The sequence below is a fragment of the Antechinus flavipes genome, chromosome 5, assembly GCF_016432865.1.
Source record: "Antechinus flavipes isolate AdamAnt ecotype Samford, QLD, Australia chromosome 5, AdamAnt_v2, whole genome shotgun sequence".
Taxonomy (NCBI): Eukaryota; Metazoa; Chordata; class Mammalia; order Dasyuromorphia; family Dasyuridae; genus Antechinus; species Antechinus flavipes.
In genome coordinates, this window is record NC_067402.1 from 105244710 (window position 1) to 105271027 (window position 26318).

Here is a 26318-nt window from a genome sequence, read left to right on the forward strand (position 1 = left end):
AACCAAGCAATGCCATTTCAGACATAAGATCCACAGGACTTAAAGGTGGAAAAAGCCTATAAAGATTACATAGCACAACCTCCCTACATAACCCCCTTCTATTACCAATGAGGAAACAGAGATGTTAAGCCTTACCTAGGATCACATGGGTAATAATCATAATTAAGAATATTAGGTATAGAGATAGAAATTAAATCTGAAATTTCTTTGGTACAGTCAGTCAGTAAGTATTTCTTAAGCACCCACTGTGCACTCAGTATTGAACTATGCATTGAGGGTACAAAAAACCAAAAAAAAGTCCTTATTTTCTCTTTTTTTATTTATAGCCTTTTATTTACAAGATATATGCATGGATAATTTTTCAGCATTGACCGTTACAAAACCTTCTGTTCCAACTTTTCCCCTCCTTCCCTCCACCCCCTCCAATATATGTGAAATATGTTAAAGTATATGATAAATACAATATATGTATACAAATCCATACAGTTATTTTGCTGCACAAGAAAAATCAGACGTAGAAATAAGGTAAAATTAACCCAAGAAGGAAATCAAAAATGCAAACAGACAAAAACAGAGGGAGTGGAAATGCTATGTTGTGGTTCATACTCATTTTCCAGAGTTTTTTTGGCTGGATGTAGCTGGTTCTTTTCATTATTGAACAAATGGAACAGTCCTTATTCTCAAGGAGCTTCTATAGGCTAATGGAACTCCCAGGTGAGGAAATTCCCTCTCCCAACACTGATACAGAGCCTTTGCTACATTTTAGTCTTAGAGAAGAGTTTAAGCACTTTGAAGTTAATTGACCCACCCATGGTCACAAATCCAATATGTTTCATAAATGAGACTTCCTAAATGTGAGTGAGACCTATTACTCTAACCATTGTGCCATGCTGCCTCTAATCATATCTCATATTTATGGAGCACTTTTAAGTTTGCATAGATCTCTTTTCAAAGTAGCCTTATAAAAGCAAAAAATTATTGTCTCCACTTTATGGATGAGGTTACTGAGTCTCTTCAGTAAATTTCCTGAATTAGTTGAAGTGGGAAGCAAGTCTTTGCACCTAAGCGTTCTCTTTTAAAGTTGAAGAGACAGCTAAGTTGGTGCAATAGATAAGAGTTCTGGGCTTGGGATCAGGAAGATTTGAATTCAAATTTTACCCAGACATTAACTAACTGTGTTATTCTGGGCCAACCTTTCTGCACTTCCATTTTTGATCTGATGGCTTTTCACTTACAACTCTTCTCTAACCTAGGACCCTTTTGACTTCGCTACATTCATCTAGCCAAATACCATGATGTGCTCTACAAGCCAGATTTCATCCTAGGCAATGATTACCCTTCTCAGGTTATTATTCCATGTTCTTACTGTGTGGGGGAAGCTAATGTAATCCATGAACCATGATCCAGAACCATGCTTTATTAGGGAGCATTCTTTGTTTTCCAAAGCAGAATGATGTTGTGAAAAGAGGTCTACATCTGGAGTTGAAAGACTTGCCTTTGATTGCTGTTTGTGATTCTGGCTGAACAAATCACATAATCTCAGCTCCTCATTTTTTTATTTGTGAAATAAGAGTAATGCTTGAAATAGATGCACACTATTGTCCCTTTCAGCTCTAGGTACACGATGCTATGAGTTAACATCCCCCTCCAAAATATTAGTTTAAATAGAAGCACAATTAATGGGAAAATATTACTTATTTTGGCTTAGGATTTATGATCTGGGGATTGTGACTAGACAGAAAATTAATCTAGATTTTCCTTTTGACTTTGTTACTGACTATGTAATCTTGCACAATCCAAGCACCTCTGAGTCTTGTTGTTTCATCTGTGATTGAGTGTGAGCTTCTCTCAAAACCATGAGCTTCTCTTAAGTATATGAAATCAGGGTCAGCTTTGGGCAAAAGTGAGAAGAAAGGAAATGTTTTCCCTGGAGTTTCTCTACCTCCCTCTCTTTGTTTCTGCCCTTGCTTCCAATACCTTTCTCCTTCTACCTTAAGTGCCTGGTTCACAAATAACATAATTGCTCAGGATTTCTGAACACTAAACCATATTTCCATTCATTTCACCATTATATTTAAATAGGGAATTCTTGGAGTCTTAAATGGTCCGTATATCAATTCCTGGAAATTGAAGACTCCATGTTGGCAAATGAGGGGAAAAGGTGTACTCGTATTTTTTTCAGATCACACCATTTAAATGGCTCATCCCCTCTCCATGAGCTATGTTGAGACATATCCAAGCACTATGTGAAAAGGGCAAGGAGAGGAGATTTCCTTTTAGTGTTTTATAGCAAGGGAAGAAAGAAACATGTTGGAATGGAAAGAAAAATGGCTCTGGTGTCAGAGAATGTGGATTCAAATCTTGCCTTTGGAACATTTCCTTTGTGAACCTGGACAAGCCACATATCCTCTCTAGGTCTCGGGTGTAAAATGGGTATGATATTATTATCCCACCTTCCAAGGTTTTTGAGAGGTTGTAAGAATCAAATGAGATAGTATTTGTAAAGAGTTAGCACAATGCCTGGCAAATAGTAGGTGCTTAACACATGCTTGTTCCCTTCTTTTCATCCCATCTATTTTGTTCGTAAGAGAGAGGGGGAGAAGAAGAGAGATGGTAAGGAAATGAGGAGGAGAGAGGCAGGGAAATAATAGGTTGGGGAGGTCTGTGGATCATTTTTCTGCATAATGGGATTGGGGATAAGGAAGGTCAATGGTTTGGGGTCCAGTGAGCAATCAAATCTGCCAAATTCTTCACTCCCAAGTTGAAATCTTACATTGAGAATCCTAAGTCAAACATATCCCAGTGTATCAGTGCTTATGTGGGGCCTGGAAGACAATGAACATGTTGCTTCCTGCCCAGGTGAGAGCAGCCTTCTCAGCTAAGCTCAGGGGATGTGGACGGTGCCAGGAAACTGGAAGAAGATGAGTGGGAAGAAGGAGGGGAAGGAGGAGGAGGGAGCTTTCTAACCCCTCTCTTCCAGGCCCCAGAGGAACTTCCCTCTGCAGAGACAGTGTGAAATCACATTCACACCTCTTCTGCTGAGGTGATCCACTAATTGAATGTCATCAGGAAAAGTGTAAGATGGGAGTGAGGTGATTCCCCAGGGCCCCCTCCTCCTTCTTTAAAGCTATGCATTTTCTCCTAACATTATTTGGCAAGGTTTGAGCTTGGTTTCAACTCCTGTCCTGTCTGGAGTAATTCATTTCAAGAACTCTTGAGTCCTTTTCTCCATCCTCACAACCCCACTTCCCCACCCCCACCCCCCCTTTCTCTCTCTCTCTCTTTTTAAACAATCTCCTTCCCATTAAAATTTCTTTTTTTTTTTTTTTTCAATTCTCATTTTCTTCCTTTCTTCCTAATCCTGCCTCCTCCCTTTCTTTTTTTATGCACACCAGCTGGCCAGTTTCTTCTACTTTTCTTATTTCTCACTTTTATTATTTTCATTGGCTCTCTACCTATATCTTGACCTGCTCTCATTTCACTATGTGACTAGGATCTTTGATTCATCAGTTTAAAATGGAAGCCCTGGAAGGGCAATTATCTGGGGAGTCCAGTACAGCCAGCTTATGGTAAAGTTGGGGAATTTAAGCATGAGAGGCACAGTGATTTTCTTAAAGTCCCACAGCTTTATTAATGGCCAAGCTAGGACTAGATCTTCATTTTCTTGTTTACCAATAGAAGCCTTTTCCTACCATATTATCCTGCCTCTCTAAACTTAGTCATAAGTTCATGATGGGCATCATGTTTGGCAGCAGAGACCCTTAGTTCACATTCTGATCCTTTTATGATAGGGAAAGTAACTTTACTGATCCAGAAAGTAACTTTACTGATCTGTCTCAGTTTCCTTATTTCTAAAAGGATACTCAGTTTCCTTATTTCTAAAATGATACAATGTAATTGATCTCTGTTTCCTTCTAGATCTAAATGTATAAAATTATGTATCCTTATCTCTTTTACTCTTCTACCCTAATTACTGGAAAATGGATTCATCTATTTCTTTTACACTACCATTCTTGTCAATGTATATCCCACCCCCATCATATAGCCTGCTTTTTTTTTTTTTTTTTTGGGGGGGGACAATTTGTCAGAGACAAACATCGTTTGCTCAGTTTTGTAATATACTTTCATTGCCTCTTTTCAGCAAGCCCATGCTGATCGTGAGGCTGAGTCAGTGAAAGACCCAGTTCTAGGACTTACAGCCCCTTGAAATACCTGATTGTGTGATCTTAGGTGAGATGTTCACCTTTGCTAGATTTGAATTTCTGTAAAATGAGTGGCTGAAACTACATGATGCTGAAGGTTCCTTCTTTCTTTGGAGTTTCTGAAACTCTAGCTGTATTCCTCTCATCCTCTCCAAAGTGATGTAGTGGGCAGAAGGCTATACTTAAAAGTCATAAAGACCTCATTTTGCTTCTGTTTTCTCTATAAAGAAGAATGATCTTTCCATGGGAAATGACACAGCAAAAAAGTATTAGGGAGTTGATATCCAAGATAAAGGTGGAGATAGTTACAAAGTTCACTTACCTGTACTTAATGAATTCAAGTCACCTCATCCAGGTGAGCCAAGTCCTCAAGTCCTAAAAGAACTAAAAGAGATAGTATTAGTAAATATGTGAAAGATTATGGAAAATAATAAATATCACAAGATTGAAGGAGGGTAAATGTGGACCTGATTGTCTAAAAAAAATAATAATAATAAAGCAAAAGAAAGGGAATTAAGTCTGCCAACTATATATCAATGAGCTTGACTTGAATTCATGGGGAAATTCTCGAAAGGATGGGAAATCAGTCTGGTTTTATCAAGAATGGATCATGCAGGCCTAGTCTCATTTCTCTTTATTATTAAACTAGAAGATTAAAGAATTGCTATGGATATAGTTTACCTAGATTTTAGTGAGGCTTTTGATAAAGTATCTCATTTTTCTTGTGGAGAAGATGGAGAAATATGGATTACATGAGTGGTTTCAAATTCAAATGAGGGGGAGGAACACCACTACACCATACATAAAGATCTCTGCAGGCTTCATATTAACTTAGAAAATCACATATTAACTTGATATATGTTTAATTGTGTTTTTATTTATTTTGTTAAATATTTCCTAATTACATTTTTATTTGGTTTGGGCTCAATGTTTGGATGTAGAACAGAAATGTGGATAGTAGAATCAGTATCAAATCAATATCAAAAGAATTTTGATAGGGTAGAGTATTGGGCTAACTCTATGAAATTCAATAGGGATAAATGTAAAGTCTTGGACATAAGTATCAAAAACATCTTGATGTGTAAGGCCTGAATAGATAGTATTTTTTTTTAAACAATTGGTGATTTTAGTGAATTGCAAGCCCAAGATACATCAGCAATATGATATGACACCTAAAAAAGTTAATGTAATCTTGAGCAATCCTAGGAGGGGCAGAGTTTCCAGAAAAGGAGCTGATAATCTCACTCTATTGTTTACTCCTTCAGACTACATTTGGAATATTGTGCTCATTTCTGGACATCATAATTTGGGAAGGATGTTGCAAAGCAGGAAAGGGTCCACAGAGGGTACCAAAGATGGTGAAGGGCTTTGAGTTCATGACAAATGAGCATTAATCCAAGGAACAGGACATGTTTATACTAAAGAACGATAGCTGTCTTCAGATGTTTAGCAGACTGTTGACTGAAGGAGTTTGTTCTCAGAAGGCTGAACCATGAGCAATGGATGGAAAGTAGTAGTAGTAGTAGTAGTAGTAGTAGTAGTAGTAGTAGTAGTAGAAGAAAAAAGAATCTAGTTTAGGCTGAATGTCAGAGAAAAATTCTTACAAATTTAACTGCCCCAAAGTGGAATGCTGAAAAGGGTAGTCTATTTCCCCTCCTTGGAAGTCTTTAAGCAAAGGGTTGGATGACTTCATGAGTATTTTTTTTTTTTTTTGGTATGGGTCAGACTAGCTGGTCTCTGAGTTCTCAAGTTTTTTCTCATGTTCTTTTTCCAGTTCTCAAGTTCTGTGACTCTGTGCCTTAAACACTTTCAGAACTATGATTATGGGCAAGTCACATGATCTCTCTGAGCCTCAGTTTCTTCATTTTACATATGGGCATAATAATACTTTTGAAATCTCTTATACCTATTTTAAAATTTAAAGGGATAATGTTAAATGAAGCTTTTTATAAATCTTATAGCACTGTCTAAATATCAATTAATTCTTTCCTCTGTGCCCCATTCCTTCTGAACAATAATTAATCCATTTAATTAATTAATTTATTTTTTACCCTTCCTATTTTTGTAACTCCATACTGCTGGTCAGTTTGTACTTGCTTTATATGTATTTTTATGCTGCTCATCATGTCTTAAGATTTAGTGTCCCTTATTAGATTGTATATTCCTTCTCTTTTCTTTGCCTCCCTAACCCTTTGGGGTTCTGTACACATTGCTAAATATTGAGGACTATCTTTGGCTTTATTCTTTTAAACTCATATCTGGTCCTGTAATTCTCTTCTCTCAGCTCCCTAGCTTTATATCTTGCTTGGAGAGTAGACAGTAAATTGTGGACTTTTAGATGAGAGTGTGTTTGATTTGGTGGGTTGTTAGGTACCAGAATGAATTCCCCAGAGAGAAGATAAGCATCACAGAGTGTAATCTGGTGGGAAAGCAAAAAATTCTGTGACTCTAAGCAAAAATGTCAGTGTTTTCATATCTCTTTACCCTTTGTTAATTGCAAAATAAATAGATCTCCAGCTGTGGAGGGTCTATATGGATGATATTTATATCTACAAAGAGAAGATTATGTTTGTGCTTTCTACTTAAAGACCATAGTTCCTTGAGTGATTAGTCCTAAACCAGCCAAGTAAATGTGTTATCTTCTCTCTCTCTCTCTCTCTCTCTCTCTCTCTCTCTCTCTCTCTCTCTCTCTCTCTCTTCTCTCTCTCTCTCTCCCTCCCTCCCTCCCTCCCTCCCTCCCTCCCTCCTTCCCTCCCTCCCCCCTTTCTGATACTGATAAGTTAGAATCAGATCAGAGGAAGGTATTTAATGATGGCAAAAGGAAGGGAAAAAAAGTGAGGGACCCAGAAATCTTTAACCTGAAGATAAATTAAATTCTGGGCACAGTAGCTACCATTCAAATAGGGGTGTTCTGCATATTAGAGATTAGGCTTGTTTCATTTGTCACTAGAGAATTAAGGGGAAGAATTTAGGACATATTGGTAGCAATTGTAGTGGGAGGCAGATTTCCAGTCTTAACTTAAGGAAACTTTCTAACAATTAGAGCTGATTGAAAATCAAATAGCTAGGGAGATTTAGAATTCCCCATTACTAGATTAGGCAAGTGGAAGCTGGATGACCTCTTGCTGAGGATGTTGCAGAGATTTCTGCTTGAGGACAGAGGAGTGACAGAGTAGAGATGTAGCTTTGGGAACATCTTTACAAGATCATTATTTATCAAATGATTTTCCTTAAATGGAGTATCTACTGCCAGTTGAGAATGTTTAGTTAGAGTATTTCCTGTAAAATGAAATAGAGGTCTTAGAGAGATCTGATAGTGATAGAGATTGGATTTATGATTAGTATAGGGAACTCCTTGTTGGGGAAATTTTCTCTACTAGTACACCTTTTAAGTATCTTATAGAGTTGTTGTAAGATTCAAAAGGATAAAGTTATATGAAGCTTTTTGTAAACCTTAAAGCATTATGTAAATATCATTTGTTTAATTCTTCCCCCTACCCCCCACATTCCCTCTCTTTCTTTCCTCTGGGCAATAATCAAGCCATTTTCTTCATCCACCAAAAGGTAGCTCTGATAGTCTTCCTCTCCCCCCCCCATGTAATTGGGGTTAAGTGACTTGCCCAGGGTCACACAGCTAGGTCAGATTTGAACTCAGAACCCCTTAAATTCAGGGCTGGTGTTCTATCCACTGTGCCACCTAGCTGCGCCATGCTGATAGTCATTAAGAGTTTTTTAGAGCACTGAGAGACTAGGGGGTTGGCTTAGAACCAGTATAAGTCAAAGGCAGAAAACTTAAATCCAGGGCTTCCTGGCTGTGAGGATGACTTTTCTCCCATAGCACTCTGCTTTTCCTAATTCTCAAGATCACAGATTTTTGATGATATTGAATGATTTAGAGCTTCTAATTTATAATTAAAAGGCTATTGGTAGTTTCCACATGGTGACTTAAAGACAATCTTCATAGAATCAGAGATCTCAGAGTTGACAGAGATCTCATAGCCCATCTAGCCTAACCTATTCTGAAAGAAGAACCCCCTTTATGATATAACTGACAATTATCCATGTTTTTATTTGAAGACCTTTAATAGGGAAGAATCTATCACCCTTCTTTTTTGGGGAGGGTTGAGGGATAAGTGAGAGGGACAATTTCTGGGGTTGCCCAGGGTCACACAGCTAGTTAGCATTAAGTATCTGAGAACTCAGGTTCTCCTAACTCCAGGGCTGTTGTTCTATCCACTGTGCCATCTAGCTGCCCTTCAAACCCCATCATCTCTTATGGTATCATACTCTGTTTTATTTATCTCTAATTTTTAGGGAATTTTTCCTTAAATCAAAGTAAAATCTGCCTCTTTGCAACTTCTGTTCAGTTCTTTCCTCTGAGACCAAATGGAATGAAATCTGATCCCTCTTAAATGAGCTCTTCTAATTGTCCCTCACACTCTTAGATTCTCCCCAGAGTTTTCTGTTCTGTAGTGTAAACATTTCTATTTCCTTCACTGAATTCTTAGCAATCCTCAATTAATTAATTAATTAATAGTCAAAAAATTGTTCCTCTGCAAGCCTCAATGCTTAATGCTCACCCTTTTTCCTTTTACCTTTTCTGGATGATGCTTTCAATGAAGGCACCTATTGATCTACTTGTTTTAAGGACAAGCACTATCCTTAGAGGGTCCAGCTCCATCCTCTTATGGAAGAGCCTCTATCTGCCAGTTAGCTCCAATTATTCAGTAGCTCTTTTTCTTTCTTTTCTTCTTTTTGTCATTTTCTTCCATTGTCTCACTTCCTGACATTCTCTTTTCAGATTCTTAATCTTCTTTGTGTTTACATTGAAACTTTTCAACCATGATTTTTTTTTTTTCTTATAAAGGAACACTCTTATCCCCCATTCCCTGGGGGGAATCCCATACCCCCCACTCCCTGAGGAGTTCCTTTGCGTCCCTTTGTCTTTTCTTCTAAGAGGGAGTCTAGACTGGTATTTAAGCAGAGATAACCAACTAATTGATAACAATTAGTTGGTTATAGAAAAGAGGTAAACATCACATATCTATTGGGAGTCACTGCAAAAATTCTTCCTTCGTTTTGTACTTTCTATGTCAAGATCCTCAGTCTTTTGCTCTTCTTGCTAGTAGCTCTTTTGATAATCTTTCTCTCTTTTAATGTCTTTCTCTTTCTTATCCTTCAGCTCAATTCTGGGTTATCCTCCTCTTTCTCTTCATGTTTCCTCCCTTTTTTTGAGTCCTCTCAAATTTTCCTTTCCCAGACAATGTCTTTTGGGGTTTTGATTTAAATAAATAAGCATATTTATTTATCTCTGATAAATAAAGACTGCTGATATGGTAGAAAAGGCAACTATAGCTCAACATTCATAATGATATTTCAAATTTAGACAGGAAAAACATATCAAAGTCCTGCACTATGTTTCTTATTATAGGATAAGATCTCATAATTTAGTCTAATTTTGAATGTTTTACTAAATCTCTTTCAAAGCTTCTCCCAAGATATTGGATAGTACTTTATTCTGAGTCAGAATGACAGCTGGCTTCGATTGCTCTTTTGTAAGGACCTAAACAAGGAAAGCTACTTATTTATTTTTCTTATACTTCAATGTGGGATAGCATCCATTTTTTCCCATCACAGAGTGCTGGACATCCCTCCTTAACAAATTATGGAAAATCTGTTTGGACAAAACAAGTGTTGGAATTGTTCAGAGATGTTTCTTATGCTAAAATGAGACCATCCTTCCAGCAGTCCATGAATTCATTAAACCTAAATAATGATTGTTGATGATTAACAATACTATAATAAAGAATAAGAATAATTTGAACTTTAAGTGCACTATTGAGTTTGCCATACAAATTGGCTTTTGATCGCTTTACTTTTAAAAATAATTGTATTCATTTCATCTGTTGGTTTCCTGGCAGGCTGACCACATGGATCTCTTAACTTCAGTCTGCCCTAACTGCATCACAAAAGCATCTTATTATCCCACACCTACTTAAAGTATGTGGTGAGCAGTTTTTCCTTAATGGATAGGAAACTTTTTTAATGACTAAACATTCAATTCAATTCAGCAAACATTTATTAATCGCTATTCTCTACAAATAATTGTGTTGATTGCAGTGGACATTAAAGTAGAGCCTGATGCATGAAGATTTGGGCCTAGATAGGGTCTCTGAATTGTAAACTTAGAATAGAAGGTGGGCTAGTTTTTTAGCAAAAGTAAGAGTTGGCCAGTCTTGAGATATTTCTAAAGACCTAAAGGAAGATCTCTAATCAGTTGGACCAATCTTTTGTAATGGATTTTAGGAGATATGTGGATCACAGTCACCAGAGGAGGGGAAGGTATGCATAGATTGCAACTTTTGCATTATTAGCATGAATACCACATTGATAAGATTTGGGACTATGGAAATATTGAAGCACAAGAATATTTTCTACTACGCTAAATCTTGACCATTCTTTAAGGTTACCTGAAAATTTAGTTCTCTGATAGTGTTTGTTATTAACATGAGTGAATAATTTGGATAGTGGTAGTGATGATAAAGCTATGGTTGCTATTTGACATTTAGTCATTATAGTTCAATACTTCTGGAGATATTGTGATTTCAATAGTTTGGATATTTCTTTCACCAGTGTAGTTTATAACCCTTTCATGACTTAGTAAATGGCTTCTTGAATTGCTAAGGTTAAAAAAAAAAAAAAGTCATCATTTGCTGGACATCTGTTTTGAATTTAGCTAGGAAAATACTTAACTAGGAAATTCATCATTGGATTCCTAACAAAAGCCTTTCTAGGTAGGTCTTGGGAGAGTTTGTTCTTTAATGCCATATTGGGTTTTTTTTTTTTTTTTTTTTGGTTTTGTTTTGTTTTGATTAGTTTTTGTCTAGGCCTGTGTTTTCTTTTGCATAGGCAATTCCTTGGATGAAAACTCCAGTTACCATTGCAAATTAGCAATTTGTCTATAACTTATCATCTTTGAGGGAAGCTAGATGGTGCAGTGGATAGAAGGCCAAGCCTGGAAGCAGGAAGATTAGTAACTATGTGACCCCGGGCAACTCACTTAACTCATTTTGTCTCAGTTTCCTCATCTGTAAATTGATCTGGAAGAAGGAAATGGCAAACCACTCCAATGTCTTTGCCAAGAAAATCCCAAATGGGGTCAGAAAGAACTGGACATGACTGAGAAATATCTGTATAATCTACAGTCTTAGAAGGTTTAACAGAACATTGAAAGATTAAATGATTTGTCTTTGATTAAACATAGTTTGTCAACTATGGCTAATTCGTGTCACAGGGCAGGACTTAAAACTTGAATCTTCTTGTCTCCTAAAATGGTTCTCATTCCATTGTGCCATGGTACCTCTAGCCTTATAGTACCTAAGATCAGTTCTATTATATGAAATCAGACTAGAATTTTAGCAGATGATTTGGGTTAATATCAGTGGGATATTGTTAGCTGCTGCGTAGGGGGTTGTTCTTAGACTGATGAACTCAAATTTCTTGAGTGCTTTGTGTAATTCTGAAGTTTCTGGTTCCCATATATACTACTTAATCTGGTTCAGTAACATATCCTTGGTCACAAGAGGTGGCAGGGCTAGAATGAGTCATCTGTACTTCTAGAAGAACAACTTAAAGTGCATTTCCTAGAAGGATGGATTATCAAGATTACCATAAATATGAAATTCCATTACATTATTGTTAGTGTCATTTCTCTTTATAACTTTATTATTTAATGTTGAGGTTATTGTATTATTGTCAATATTTTGGTTATGTAATTGGATTTAGGGGAATTAATGTTTAGCATTTGAGTTATTTAGGATTGATTTAGATCATAGACTATGGAACATTAAAATTGGCAAGAACCAAAAACATCATCCAGTCCAATTCCCTTATTTCTCAAGAGAGAAAAAAAAAAAAACTGAGCTTCTGCCAGTGCTTTTGCATTCTATTTCAGATCATGGCCAAAGTCAAGTATTGTTTGTTTGTTTCCATTCTAAAGTATACATTTCATAGTTCTGAAATATTAGGGATGAGGATTCTTAATCTTTTTTAGAGTCATGAACTCCTTTGGTAGATAGCTTGGTAAAGCTTTTGGAACCTTTCTCATAAGGTTTTTATTTTTCAATAGTATTTTATTTTTCCTAATATATGCAAAAATAGTTTTCAACATTCACCTTTTCAAAACCTAGCATTTCAATTTTTTCTCCCTTCTTCCCTGACTTCTCCTCTCCCCAAGAGAGCAAGAAATCCAGTATAAGTTAAATATGTGCAATGCATATTCAGAAGATTTTTAAATAAATGGCATTATAAAAGAAATCAGTTGTATAGAAATATAATTATCAAAATATTTTAAAAATAAGTTTGCAAAACTCAAGTAAGAATTCCTAATATAGGAGCATGTAAAACCAGTTAATATTTTGAAGGGCTTTGGTCCAGTTCTATGATTTCACATTATAGGAAATTCCCTTCTTTTCTGTAAATCAACAATTGCTTTCTGGCTCCAAATCTTTAAAAAGTGGTCTGTAACACCAAGAGGTTAAGTCTAAGGTCACAAAGAGAGTATTTGTCAGAGATAAGGCTTAAACCTAGATCCTATTCATCTACTACTTCATATTTCCTCTTGTTTCCAGAATGTGTTGTTAAAAAAAAATTAATACATTTTTGAGTGAATTATATGCATAAGGATTGTTCCTGTTAGTTTCAACTCAACGTTGCTGATGGGTGGGGTCATCAGAATGATATTGCTACTGGCCATCAAATTCAGTGGCACCATTGAATATCATAAGATAAGTTTCTCCTATGACCAAAAGAAAGAGGGCTGGATTTGGAATCAAGATCACCTTGCAAATTCTAATACTACAACCTACTATCTTGGACAAATATTACTCTGGACTCTAGTTTCCTCGTGTGTAAAATGAGGGGGTTGGATTAGATAGCCTCTGAGATCTCTTTTAGCTAAAATTGATGATTCTGTGATTCTCCTTTTTATCTGAATGAAAAAGGAACTTCTTTTGTCAATTTATTTGTTTCAGCAGAGCTAAATTAGAACTTTCCAGAAGACAAAACCTGTCTGCTAGGTTCAGCGTATAGTTATCTTTATGTTTTGAAAAGAGCTGCCAACCAAATAATCAATGTTGCTTATTAGCTCACATTTATGTGATATTTTCTGGCTTATAAAGTACTTCTCTCATAGCCACAGTATGGAGTAGATAATGCAAGTGTGCTTACTTTTCCTTTACAGATAAGGATCGGAAAGTAGAAATGAACCGGTCTACTTTCTTAGAGCCAGGGCACAAATGCCAGGACTTCCATTCCAAAATCAAGGGATTTCTTTCATTTATTTATTTATTTATTCATTTATTTTTTAAATAACTTTTTATTGATAGAACACATGCCAGGGTAATTTTTTTACAGCATTATCCCTTGCATTCACTTCTGTTCCGATTTTTCCCCTCCCTCCCTCCACCCCTTCCCCAGATGGCAAACAGTCCTTTACATGTTGAATAGGTTACAGTATATCTTAGATACAATATATGTGTGCAGAACTGAACAGTTTTCTTGTTGCACAGGGAGAATTGAATTCAGAAGGTATAAATAACCCGGGAAGAAAAACAAAAATGCAAGCAGTTTATATTCATTTCCCAACATTCTTTCTTTGGGTGTAGCTGCTTCTGTCCATCTTTGATCAATTAAAGCTCTCTTTATCGAAGAGATCCACTTCCATCAGAATACATCCTCAAACAGAATTGTTATTGAGATATATAATGATCTCCTGCTTCTACTCGTTTCACTTAACATCAGTTCATGTAAGTCTCGCCAGTCTTCTCTGTATTCATCCTGCTGATGAATTCCTTACAGAGCAATAATATTCCATAACATTCATATACCACAATTTACTCAACCATTCTCCAATTGATGGGCATCCATTCATTTTCCAGCTTCTAGCCACTACAAACAGGGCTGCCACAAACATTTTGGCACATACAGGTCCCTTTCCTTTCTTTAGTATCTCTTTGGGGTATAAGCCCAGTAGAAACACTGCTGGATCAAAGGGTATGCACAGTTTGATAACTTTTTGAGCATAGTTCCAAATTGCTCTCCAGAATGGCTGGATGTGTTCACAATTCCACCAACAATGTATCAGTGTCCCTGTTTTCCCACATCCCCTCCAACATTCCACATTATCTTTCCCTGTCATTCTAGCCAATCTGACAGATGTGTAGTGGTATCTCAGAGTTGTCTTAATTTGCATTTCTCTGATTAATAATGATTTGGAGCATATTTTCATATGTCTATAAATAGTTTCAATTTCTTCGTCTGAGAATTGTCTGTTCATATCCTTTGACCATTTATCAATTGGAGAATGGTTTGATTTCTTATAGATTAGAGTCAATTCTCTATATATTTTGGAAATGAGACCTTTATCAGGATCTTTGATTATAAAAATGTTTTCCCAGTTTATTGTTTCAGGGGATTTCTTTATTGCTTTTTGAGGTCTGGAAAAATGTTATCTCTCAAGGAGTTCCCTATAAATATTGGCCAAACCTCATTTAGGAAGCTTTCCTTGACCATCCTGAACTGGAAATAAATTGGAGGCTTTCCTTGCTTTGGATTAAAAAAGGATAGGGAGAGAAGAAGCAAACATTTAGTAAGTACCTACTATGTACCAGGCATTGTGGTAAACACTTTACAAATATTTCATTTGAACCCTACAAATCCATTAGGTAGGTAATATTATACAGATGATGAAACTGAGGCAGACAGGTTAAATGACTTGTCCACCATCACACAATATGTATTGGAGGCCAGATTTGAAGTCAGGTCTTTCTGATTTCAGGCCTACTACCTCTATCTACTGTACCACTCAGCTTCCTGGAAAGCTTTCTGTTTGTATGGTAAACTATGCAGCTATAATTTTCAGATGGGCACTAATCCTTTGAGTTCTTTCACTTTTACCAGCCCTGAAGTCAGGAGAACATGAGTTCAAATCTGGTCTCAGACACTTAACATTTCCTGACTATGGGCTCCTGAGCAAGTCACTTAACCCCAATTGCCTCAGCAAAAAACAAAAACAAAACAAACAAACAAACAAACAAAAAAACCCTTCACTTTTACATTCTTTTTGTTTATGCCAATCCTTCTAAATTTTTCTCTTGCCATCTTCACCTTAAGCAGAAGACACTAAATTGAACATAACTTTTTTTTTTTTTTTTGATGAATCAGGATCATTATGAGTATCAGTTATCATCATGGAGTGGAATTGTAGTTGTAGATGCAAATGTAGCTGGTGAAGGGGACATTGATCTTGAATGAAAACTGAACCCAGAAATGATGCTGGTGCTTGATTTCTTGAAAATCCTCTGACACCCATTATATTTTGTTCATTTGCCCATTTCTCAGAAAGAAAAAAAGTGAATGACCTCGGGAATATTGTAACATGGATGTCTTTCATCAAAATTAATTACTGGGTCAGGCTGGAGAAGCTTTCTCCCAAGTAATTTTCCTTCCCTCCAGAAAATGCATAACAGCTTCACATGTATCATCATCCAAAATAATGTCTTTGATTTCTGTTATTACTAATGTGACAGACCATTACATATATCTTTGTCAGTGTGTACCAACTTTTTTCTCTCTCCTGTGCTTTTCAGGTATGAAGGAACAATTCCCTTTACCACATCAAAAATACATGCTACAGTGCTTTAAGGGCAGGACCTTACTCAGTTTAGTTCAATGATTATTTCTTAAATATCTACCATGTGAAAGGTGTTACCCCAAAGCTTAAAAGAATCCTCAAAGATGGTAGAGATAGGTAGCTGGAAGACAGAAGAGCAAGACCCCGGTTTCTACAGGCCCTCCTTTTAACAATTGACTTTTAACACAATTTCAGTAACGGGAAACATTTAGAATTGCATCTCTAATATTAGATTGAAAGCTCCCTATATGGAACCTGTGTAATGGATTAACTTTTACACAAAATCTTCTTTTTTTTTTTTTTAATAGCTTCTTATATTCAGAGCAACATCCTGATCCATGAGCTGATTTAGTAAGATAATATTGATGAGGGAAGAAGAAAAATGGTGATTATATTTCCAGTTGTTCTCAAGACCTCATGGGTCAGACTTTATAATTGTTTAGCAATAGAATAGTTTTGTTAACCTCTGTCTGGTAAGCCTGTGGATCTAGAATGACCTTTCTTTAAAGGTACAAAAAGATGATAGAATTAGTTACTGTAGAGAAAATTTTATGCCTTTCACACGTGCAAGTACAATACTGAGATGTTGTTTCCCAACGTACTCCTAAATATTTGAAAATTTTTGAGATGTCAGAAACTATCATTGCTTATCATTCATGGCTCTTTGTAGTCGAGGAGGGTTTATTACTTGCCACCAATATTCATGACCCCTGTTGATCAATATCTTCTCTCTCTTTTTCCTTTTGCTAGGAAAAGGATAGTTTGGTTTTTTTGTTTTTGTTTTTGTTTTTGTTTTTTTAATAAGCACTGATCCTCAGTTGTAGTCTATCTTTCTGCATGGGAACCAGTCCCAAAAGATCTCTTCTCACGATTGTCTTGGTTGTTTGGCATATTTTCATGTGCCATGGAGTATTTCTTTTTTCTCTGAAAGGGGAGCTATTATAGAAAACTGTCTGAATAGCTGAGATTTTGTTTTTACTATGACATACAATTGCCTAATATTGTAGTTATTTGCATGCTTCTCTTATCTCACCTTCAAAATTATAAGCTCCTGGTTATCAGGGGCTCGGTCTTCATTCATATTCTCAGTACTCAATATATATTTGTTGAACTAATGATCAATAATTGTGACAGCTGTGCTGGAAGGCATTAGCTCTTCTATATCTTGCTTTTTAGGAAAGAAATTGTTTTGATTTTTTCTTGCCAGAATCACTATGTACTCTTTGTTAAAACAACAGGCACAAAACCATAGGGAACAGTTGTTTCAAGAAGCTTGCTTGCTTATCTCTAAGATTCCTTTCACTTTTGTTTTTTCTCACTTGTCACCCCTGCAGAACTCTCCTGCAGCAGCTACAGAGGCTCCAGTCTCTGGTTGTGGGCAAGGTTTCCCGTTCCTGCAAAGCAGCCAGCACTCAGACAGGCACTTGTCTCATGGTGAGTCCCAAGGGGTAGAGGCTTTAAAAAATAAAGTCATAGAAATTCTTCCCATCTAATTCTTACTGTCTATATTTCCTCCAAATGTACTGTCTCAATACTAAGGGGATAAAGAAGTGGGAAAGTCATACTTGAGGTTGTCACTGTTTCTGTGTGTTTAATTGCCTGATCTTTGACCTTGAATCTTGTTAGCATGAAGCTCTTGTTTCCCTTTCCATGCATAAAATTTGCTCTGTGGAGTCTCTGCCTATAACTTTAAAGTCCCAATGTTTTCTTTCTCACCCAGGTCGTTGTGCTATGTTTTGCTGTTGTGTTTGGCAGCTTTTCTCAGAGCTACGGGCCCTATCCCTCTGCTACCAAGATGGTCCTTCCAAGCCAACATTCTACTCCAGAGTCATACACAGCCTCTATTGGTAATGGAATATATTCTACCATTGTCTATCAGCTATCTTTCCCCCTCTCCTCTATTCTTCTTTCCTGTTTTCCTTCTTTCCTATTCTATTTTTCCTTTCCCTTTTCATTTTTCCTTTCCTTTTCTTCCTTTGATAAATCTTTAACTCATCTTCCTGAGATTTGATATGGATTTTCTGGTCTCTTTTACTCTTCACCTTGACATTTGGAAGAGAAATTCACTTGGAAGGGTTCTAAAGTTAATAGGTCTTTTTTTCCCCTAAGGAAGAGATTCTTAAAATTTGAGTCCTGGGGTCCTCTCATGGCTTATGATAGGATTCTGAGACTACAAAGATACTAGGTACCAGATAGAGAAGCTTTGTGTAGTGGGAAGGGAGAAAGAACAGTGGCACAAGAATATAGGCAAAGTGAAGAAGCATAATTAGGCAAGTGATCTCCTGTTTGAAGATCAAAGATGCAAGGTTGTAGAACTAAGGACTTTTGGAGAATGAATTTTTCTGTTGATTGGGAAAACTTAGTTTCTATTTTGGGTATGAAAACAAGGAGCAAGTAAAATACCTAAGCCAATCCATTAGAAAGAGCTTATCTTCTGCCCCTCTAATTTCTCCTTTCACATGACAGACCTTAAGGCATTTTACATTGAAAGGAAGAGAGTCCCTAGGGGAGGAATAAGTTTCTCCAATCTTTCCTTGTTCCTACTTCCCTAGCTTTTTGGAACTTCATTTTCCTCTTCTAGTACCTCCCAGATGTTCCTCCAATTAGAAATTGAATATATGCAACACTTTAAACTTAGAGAAGTCAAGAAGCAAAAAACTAATTTATTTTGTGGAATGTAAAGCCTGGGATTTAAGGAATTTCCTGATCTGAATATATCATGAACAGGAGAATGAACAAAATTTAAGAATATATCAGAGGACTAAGATTCATTACTTGATGCAATGCATTTTTTAAAAATACATCAGGCAAAGAAAATAGAAATAGGATGAACATTTTTATTTCAAAATAAAATTAAAATATTTTTGCTTCAACTGATGAGACTGGTGCTACTAGTATTAAATGGTGAACCCTACTGGTGAAATTTGATATTCCAACCCAGTTATATTATCCATTTTAAATAGCCATAAAAATAGAGAAAAAACAAAATTCTCATAATTGCAGGTGTGGAATTAGAAGATCTGGGATAGGAAAAATATATTTATTGTCAAGGAGAGGATTTTTGACTTCAGAGAAATAGCTGCTAAGTTATAAAAGTGATCAAAAGCATTCCAAGCAAGAGTGATGCTCTTGTACCTTAATGACAAGATTACCTTGGGAAGAAGTAGCAGCTTAGCAACACATTTTAAGTAGTCTGTTGGGAAATTCCCATCAGTTCTGATTCTTCCCACTAACCACAGGAATGTAGTTACAAATTAGAAGGAAAGTTAACAGGAAAAATCTGGTGTACATTCAGAAAATATTGTTAATTCAATTAAAAGTGAAGGATGGAGGGCAGCTAGTTAGTGCAGTGGACAGAGTATCAGCCCAGAAGTCAAGAGGACTTGGGTTCAAATCTGACCTTAGACACTTAACACTTCCTAGCTGTGTGATCCTGGGCAAGTCACTTAACCCCAATTGTCTCAGCCAAAAAAAAAAAAAAAGAAAAAAAAGGAAGATGTTTGAACTGTGACTTGCAGCCTTAATTTGAAGAATGTAGATGACCTTGCAATTCCCTTTTCATTTTCATACCCAGTTTTCCTCCTTGAAGAATAGAATGGAAATGCCTTGGGATTGGGCTTGCCTAAATCCTTGGTTAGTCACCATCATTTACATATTGTTCTCCCAAAAATATTTTTATGAGGTGGTGGAGGTATAATGTCAAAGTTAGGGGTGACAATTCCCTGTATTGATGTGCTTTTGTATTGTTCTTTTTGGAACAGTATCATTTTTAAATGTAGAAAACATGGAAACCTTGAATAATGGTAGATGCTATTTAAAAGAGGTGACAGCATTCAGCCTCTGAGCTATTTGTGGAGGCCTGCATTGTAGACTGAGCTTGACTGTGGTAATGATTGATCGTTTCTTGCCTCTGTTCCCTTATTCGGTCCTTAGTGAGATCCAGGAGTCTTCTGATCTATGAAGAACCCCCACCGTTGGAGGAGTCTCAGAGCCTTGGCTTACCTGGGGATCGAGGGGACGCTGAGGACAGAGAAAGAGGGCCCCCAATCCTTGGGATGTCCATGTTGGAACCAAGACCCAGGACCGAAGAGGCTGATGTTGCTCAGTTCAGGATATCAAATGAGATGAGGTTAGAGAAGTCGGTGTTACTGGAACTTGGACAGCACAGGTGAGTGGATTGAAAATACATTTATTTTCTTCTGCTTTGGTTTTGCAAGATCATCTATTGAAACCTCGCTAGAGATAGTTTTGTGACCTCTGAGGGACCATGTAAGCTTAGTCTAGCCCTTTTGCTGTTATCACTGGCTACTAATAGGTTATGATTGCGCCAGCCTCTCTATTCCAGCTCAATGATGCCAGAAAGGGTGCTGTGGAGATCTCTACAGCCCGTTAGCTGCGGCTCTGAGTTGGAAATCAGAGCAAGGACTGCTTACATATTAGTAGCTACTTAAGTAGCAGTGGGGAGCTGGAACATAGAGAACTCAGCTGCCCACATACCCAGCATAGGTCGACCTACGGTTTAAGAAGTTTTAGAGTAGATTTTTTTTTAAGCCTCAAAAGGTTGACTTTTTTATATGATATTACATTGGAATTTGGTTTGACCTAAGCAGAAGTTTGCCTTTTTTGTTGTCTGAAAAAAAAAAAATTAGATGTTATGGATATTGCTAATTCCACATTATCTACTCATTAAAACTTGTTCCAGGATCCTATACTCACTGTTGGTTTTTAAAGCAATTCATACAAGTTACAATAAGAATCAAAAACGACTATATGGAAAACTTTTATTATTCCAGGCAAGGCACTGTGACAGATGTAGAGAAAATGAAAAATGAATGAGAAAATGAGACAGGCAAACACAGATTGAGACAGAGGGGAAAAAAGAGAAAAAAAGAGGAAAGAGAGAGTGGGGGAAAGTAATCGAGGAGAGAAACAGAGACAGACAGACAGTAGAGGAAGAGTGGAGAGAGAATATTTACAAGGTAGGGAACAAGTACTAACTTTGGAGTCAGCAAGAAATGTGCTCAAGTTTATGCTCTTTGACTAGCTTATCCCACAGGGTTATGATTAAGGCAGTGGGAAGAACACTGGCTCCAGATTCAGAGGAACTGTGTTCAAATCCCACCTTTGTCAGCTATTACCTATGTGACCCTGGGCACCTCTGTCTTACTCTTATCTTAGCTAGTAAAGAAAATTAATTGCCTACAGATTGGTTTCAAGGCACTTTTATGCCTTGTTTATTTGCTCATCACAGTAACCCTATGGGATAAATAAGTAAAGCAGGAATTTTATTCCCCTTTTTCAGATGAAAAAATTGTGTCTGAGAGAGATTTAAGAACATACCTAAGATCACATAGCCACTGCCAGGGTTTGAGGCCTTTCCCACTATTCACTGGAGTCCCATTCACCCATTTATACACTCTCCTCCATTTAGCTCCCTCCCTCGATCTTCTCTCTCCCCCAAACATTTCTCTTTTCAGTGGTCTTTACTTAAGAATTTGAATCCTGGTACATTTGCTTATATATCTGCCTCAGAAACTTAACCTTGTTGTGTAACCTTGGGCATTGGCTCTGGAGTTGATCATAGAGATGACCATAGAGGCCTTCTAGTCCCATCCCCTCATTTTTACAGGTGATGACACAAACTCAAGGAGATTAGGTGACCTAGCATGATAGGCTCATTGATGGAGAGCCAGGATCAATCTTAGAGTCCACCTACTCCCACCTTTTCATTTTACAAGGGAAGAAATTAAAGCTCAGATGTTGAGACTTGGAATACACAAGTATTAAGTTTCTTAGGCTTTATTTGGACCTTGGTTTTCCTGACTCTTAAGCCCAGTACTCTGTGCATTACACCGTGCTTCTCTGCCCAGTAGGAGGGAAAATGTCTGAGTTGAGTTAGTTGGCAAAAATTAATGACCAAACTTTGAATGGACAGGGGAGGAGGGTATTATGGCTATAGTTACTAAGGAATAACTTTTTTTTTTCTCATTTACAGGGTCAGCTCCAAACTGGAGACAAATGAAACACTTAAAGTCATTGAAATTGACAGAAGAGTCAATGCTACTTTTTAAAGAGTTTCTTCATTTCCCCTTCTTACTCATCTCCTTCCCTCCCTTCATTTTTCTCATTGAACAGAACCTACCCAACATTAACCAAAGCACTGCAGAGTGTTAGTTTGGGCTGAAAAGAGAAATCGGATCTTCAACATATATATATATTGAGAGATCTTGAGCTCCTTCTCAAATCCATTCCTTTTCACCCTCCTTTTCTCTCTCCCTTGTTGCCACAGAACATTATTTTAGCATCAGGGTCAGGGGATAGGTTGCAATCCAGCAATCACGCCAAGAAGTCATTCCCTTGCCCTCAGCATTGTGGCAAGACCAGGCTTAGAGGAAGAGATGAGTCTCTTTGAGTAGGGTCCGCAGTCTCAGAAAAGAGAACTCCCAAGGCCTCTTTATAGGAAGTGGTTGACCACTCTCTATCTGGCTTGTCTAGGTGTTTAGTCTTGGTGTGGATGGGTGGATGGGTGAGAGTTCAAACTGAGGTTTCCAGTATGAAGCTTTACAGCTTTTAAGAGAATTGTTTAGGAAAACATTCGTCTTCTTAAGCTACTCTCTTTATACCTTAATATTTACCTTCCTTTGACCACCCTCCTCTTCTCCATACTACAGGTATAATATGTAAGAGAAGGAGGCTTTCCTATTCTAGACCTTCTTGTCTATTCTTGTTGCTTGTAGTTCCTTCCTCCCTCTTCCCCCTTTATCCGTTTGCCCAGAGTTCTACCTCCTGAACTTCTCCTTGTTGTAAATAGTATTTATTAGCTTTCTGAGGCTTCCCTTTGGCAGCCAAACTGAAGAGATTAGATGCCTCCCCCTCAGCTTAGCCAGAGGCTTGGATTGAATTGAGCTTTGGCATTGAGAGGGCGTGAGAGGCTCTGAATCCTGCCCCTTCCCCACCCTTCCTCCTACCCCCACTTCCCAGCCCTCGTTTCACATTTTTTTTTATTTTAATTTTTTAAAATCTTAAATCTGTAAGAAAATTACAGGTCAAGAGCAACGCCTTAGACATGTAACTTTCAGCTACAGAACACCAAACTCGGCTTCTTTCTAGACATACTCACTGGGCTCTATGGTCCAGGAATAGATTTTCTTCCCTGTGTCTTTATTAGGAAAGTCTAAAGTCCTGTCTCTGGGACTAGGGACTCCTGACCATTGCCTCTTAACTTTTCTTGGGCTTTCTGCTCCATTGACTCTACTTATACAACAGGTACCTTGAGTTTTCTCACACTGGTGAAGCAGATGACTTTGGCACCTGTATGCTTGTTTGTTTGTTTTCTTTCTAGGGAATCTTTGGCTACTCTGCCCCACTTATCCAAAGAGACCTAACTTAATTGACCTTTGTGCCTTTATTATTTTTTTTATGATTTAAAATAAACTCTTTATAAAAGAAAAAATTCTCCCCTTTCTCATATGAATAGGTAATGAAAATTGCCTTTTTAATTGTACAATAATATATCATGCTCTCTTTAATTTTTTTTTTAGCTTGTAAAATATTTTTTAAGGGAAAAAAACCATTTTCATTTAGTATTTACATCTAAAACCTCTCTTTCTCTGCTTCTTTTGTCCCATCTGTTCATTCTGTTATTGCATGCCATACTTAAAAGAGATTCTCACAATGATCCGTGGACCTCCAATCCAATAACAGGTAACAGGATTTGACATTATTAACATTCCCTATCCTATCTTGTAAATGGATTCCTGTTTTCCTCTGCTCTGGTCCATTTGGGGATCTCAGGTGTTCTTCCTCTGCCCCTACTCTACTGCATATACCCTAAGTTCCTGCTTTTTATTCTCATACCAGATGTTTGATCCTACATCTTAGCATCATAGATTGTTAGACCAGAGCAGGTCTTTAAAAACCCATCTCTTTGGGCCCTGAGTTTTATTGATAAGAGTCAGGGAAGAGGAGGGAGAAGAGAAGAAAGAATTTTTGATTCTTTCTCCTCTTTGAATTTTAATTAAATATTTGGAAATTCAGAACTTGGGAGTGATCTTAAAAATTGTCTAACCACCTAATTCTTACAGATGAAGAAATTGAGGCTAAGTGAACTTACAAAGCCACACAGGCAGGGCTGGGATGGGAACCTATATTTCCTGGCTCCTGATCCAACATTCATCATGTCATACTACTCAGCTGAGGGATGGAGTTAAACATAACTCAGGGGATTTTAAAAGAAATTCTCAATTTTGAAGGAATGAAGTGAGAAGACAACCCAGTGCAATGATCTCCATCATTCCTATGCCATCTTGGATGTCAATGATCACTAGTTGTGACTAATAGTGGAAGAATCATTATTTTGCACAAAAAGAAGCTGATTTTCAGTGAAGATTGGGTTTAAGGATTTTCCTGTCTTCTGCTTTAACCCCACTACCCCTCTTTCCCTCATCTATCAGTGATGGGAAAACCAGATAACAGTTTTGCCAACAGTAAATCGTGTAGCATTGTTTTTACCAGTGGTTCCAGTGAGTCTCGATCTGCTTCTGGTTGCCTTCGAGTGCCCTACTACCCAGCGGTATCTAGAAAAGAGTCCTTGGCTAGAGGGCTAAAGACTGATGTACAAGTCCAGGTTACTCAATATGTGTTAATGACAAGTTCCTTAATTTCTTTAAACCTTTGTTTCCTCATCTGTAAAATTCCTGTACTGCCTACCTCACAGGGTTGTTGTGAGGATCAAATGAGATAATGTATGTAAAGCGCTTTATAAACCTTTTAAGTGTAATGTTGTAAATGTAAGCTATTATTATTATTGTTGTTATTATTGTTATTATTATTATTATTATTAAGTAGCTTAACAAGCATTCTATTAAGGGGCTCCATGGGCTTCATCAGACCAGGAAGAATGGATTTGAAAATTCTGCCTGGTCATTAGCTTCACCCAGAATCACCAGTGGGTTTGATTATATGTTCATTTCCAGTAGTGTAGTCCATTCCAAGATGCCTGCTTTGCCCTGATGATTTCAGCAGCTCCCAAGTATTGGCAGGAGTTGAAGTCTAGGGAGCTTAAGTGTTGATGAATCAGGATATTAGAGGAGCTATAAAATAAATAAATAAACTATATTTGTGGAAATCAAACATATGGCATGTGCTAGTTTCAATCATGTTTTCAGCATGTAGATAAGTTTTGTTTTGTTTTTCTCCTCCATCCCCTTTGACTACACTTGTGAGTGATAGGATATCACACTGCAGTTCTTGACACTGTTAAGTCGGTCCTTTTAGAACTGAAGCATCTCTGTAACATAACCACCCTTCTGTCTGCCCTGCCATCCCCTTCTCCCTTCCCCACCTCACTATGGCACTTCCTCAATCCATTTCTTCCACGGAGCTAGAGTGGTTTTTAGAGAAACCATTCACATTTCCCAGTAATCAGTCTCTTTAGAGCACTCTTGCTCTTAATTGACAAAAGGAAACCATAAATGAGAACCATCAATGCCATTTTAAAAAGAGATTTTCATGGACCTTTTGGGCTCTTACTTACATCATAAAATTGTTGCCTTTCCTTCCATTTAATACCACCAGAAATGTGTGGGTTTGGTTGATGTTGGTATTAGAGAGCTCATTAATGCCAAGTATTTTCATTGGTAAGGGACTTACTTTTTCCTTTCAAGGTGAAAAATCATAGATATCTTTGCCAGTCATATTTGAAGCTTCTCCCCTTCCTCCCCCCAGGTATACATACAGTATTCCTTGCCATCCCTTTCCAATTCCCCCACCCTACCTCATCCTAGTCTGTTTAACTTGAATTCTGGCAGATGGCTGTGAATTAATCCTTTGTTCCCACAGAGTCTCTGCACTGAGGTTATTTCATTCTTACTCTGCATTTTGCTGCCCAAGTTTCTTTTTAGTAGCATCCAGCTGTTTCTCTACTTCATCTCTGCCCTCCAGTTTCCTTAGACCAAGTACCCAGTGATCAATTAAGACACTCAGCAGGGGCAATCTTTCCTGTACAAGCAAAAATCTGGCAAAATTAGTGTTTTTGGTATAAGATGTGGCACTGTATGGGCAGTCAGATGGCATAGTGGCTAGAAGACTGGTCTTTGAATCAGGAAAATTCATCTTCCTAAAGTTCATGAATTCACATTCAAGCTGTAGGAAAATCACTTTACCCTTTTTATCTTGCTTTCCTCATCTGTAAAATGAGCTGCCAAAAGAAATGGCAAATATTCTAGTATCAAGAAAACTCCAAATGGGAATCATGAAGAATTGGACATGACTGAACTACAATAAAAATCATAGCACTGCAAGGAAGTGACAACATCCTCTGGGGCTGAGGAAGAGGTCTGCCAAGGAGTTTAGGGCTTGCCTTATAAATATGGGTAGAGGGAGGGGAAGAAATGTGTTCTGTCTACATCTGTGATCTCAGGTAT

General features: G+C 37.4%; 1 protein-coding gene across 1 annotated transcript in view; it reads left to right on the forward strand.

Moving 5' to 3' along the window:
* The window catches only part of CREB3L2 (cAMP responsive element binding protein 3 like 2), a 156661-nt gene extending 131635 nt beyond the window's left edge, over positions 1-25026 (forward strand). The window contains exons 9-12 of the mRNA XM_051961734.1: positions 17229-17328; positions 17615-17741; positions 19828-20062; positions 21890-25026. Coding sequence (XP_051817694.1) covers positions 17229-17328; positions 17615-17741; positions 19828-20062; positions 21890-21965 — 538 coding nt within the window. The 3' untranslated portion in view covers positions 21966-25026. The remainder of the gene's footprint in view (positions 1-17228; positions 17329-17614; positions 17742-19827; positions 20063-21889) is intronic.
* The last annotated feature ends 1292 nt before the right edge of the window (positions 25027-26318 follow it).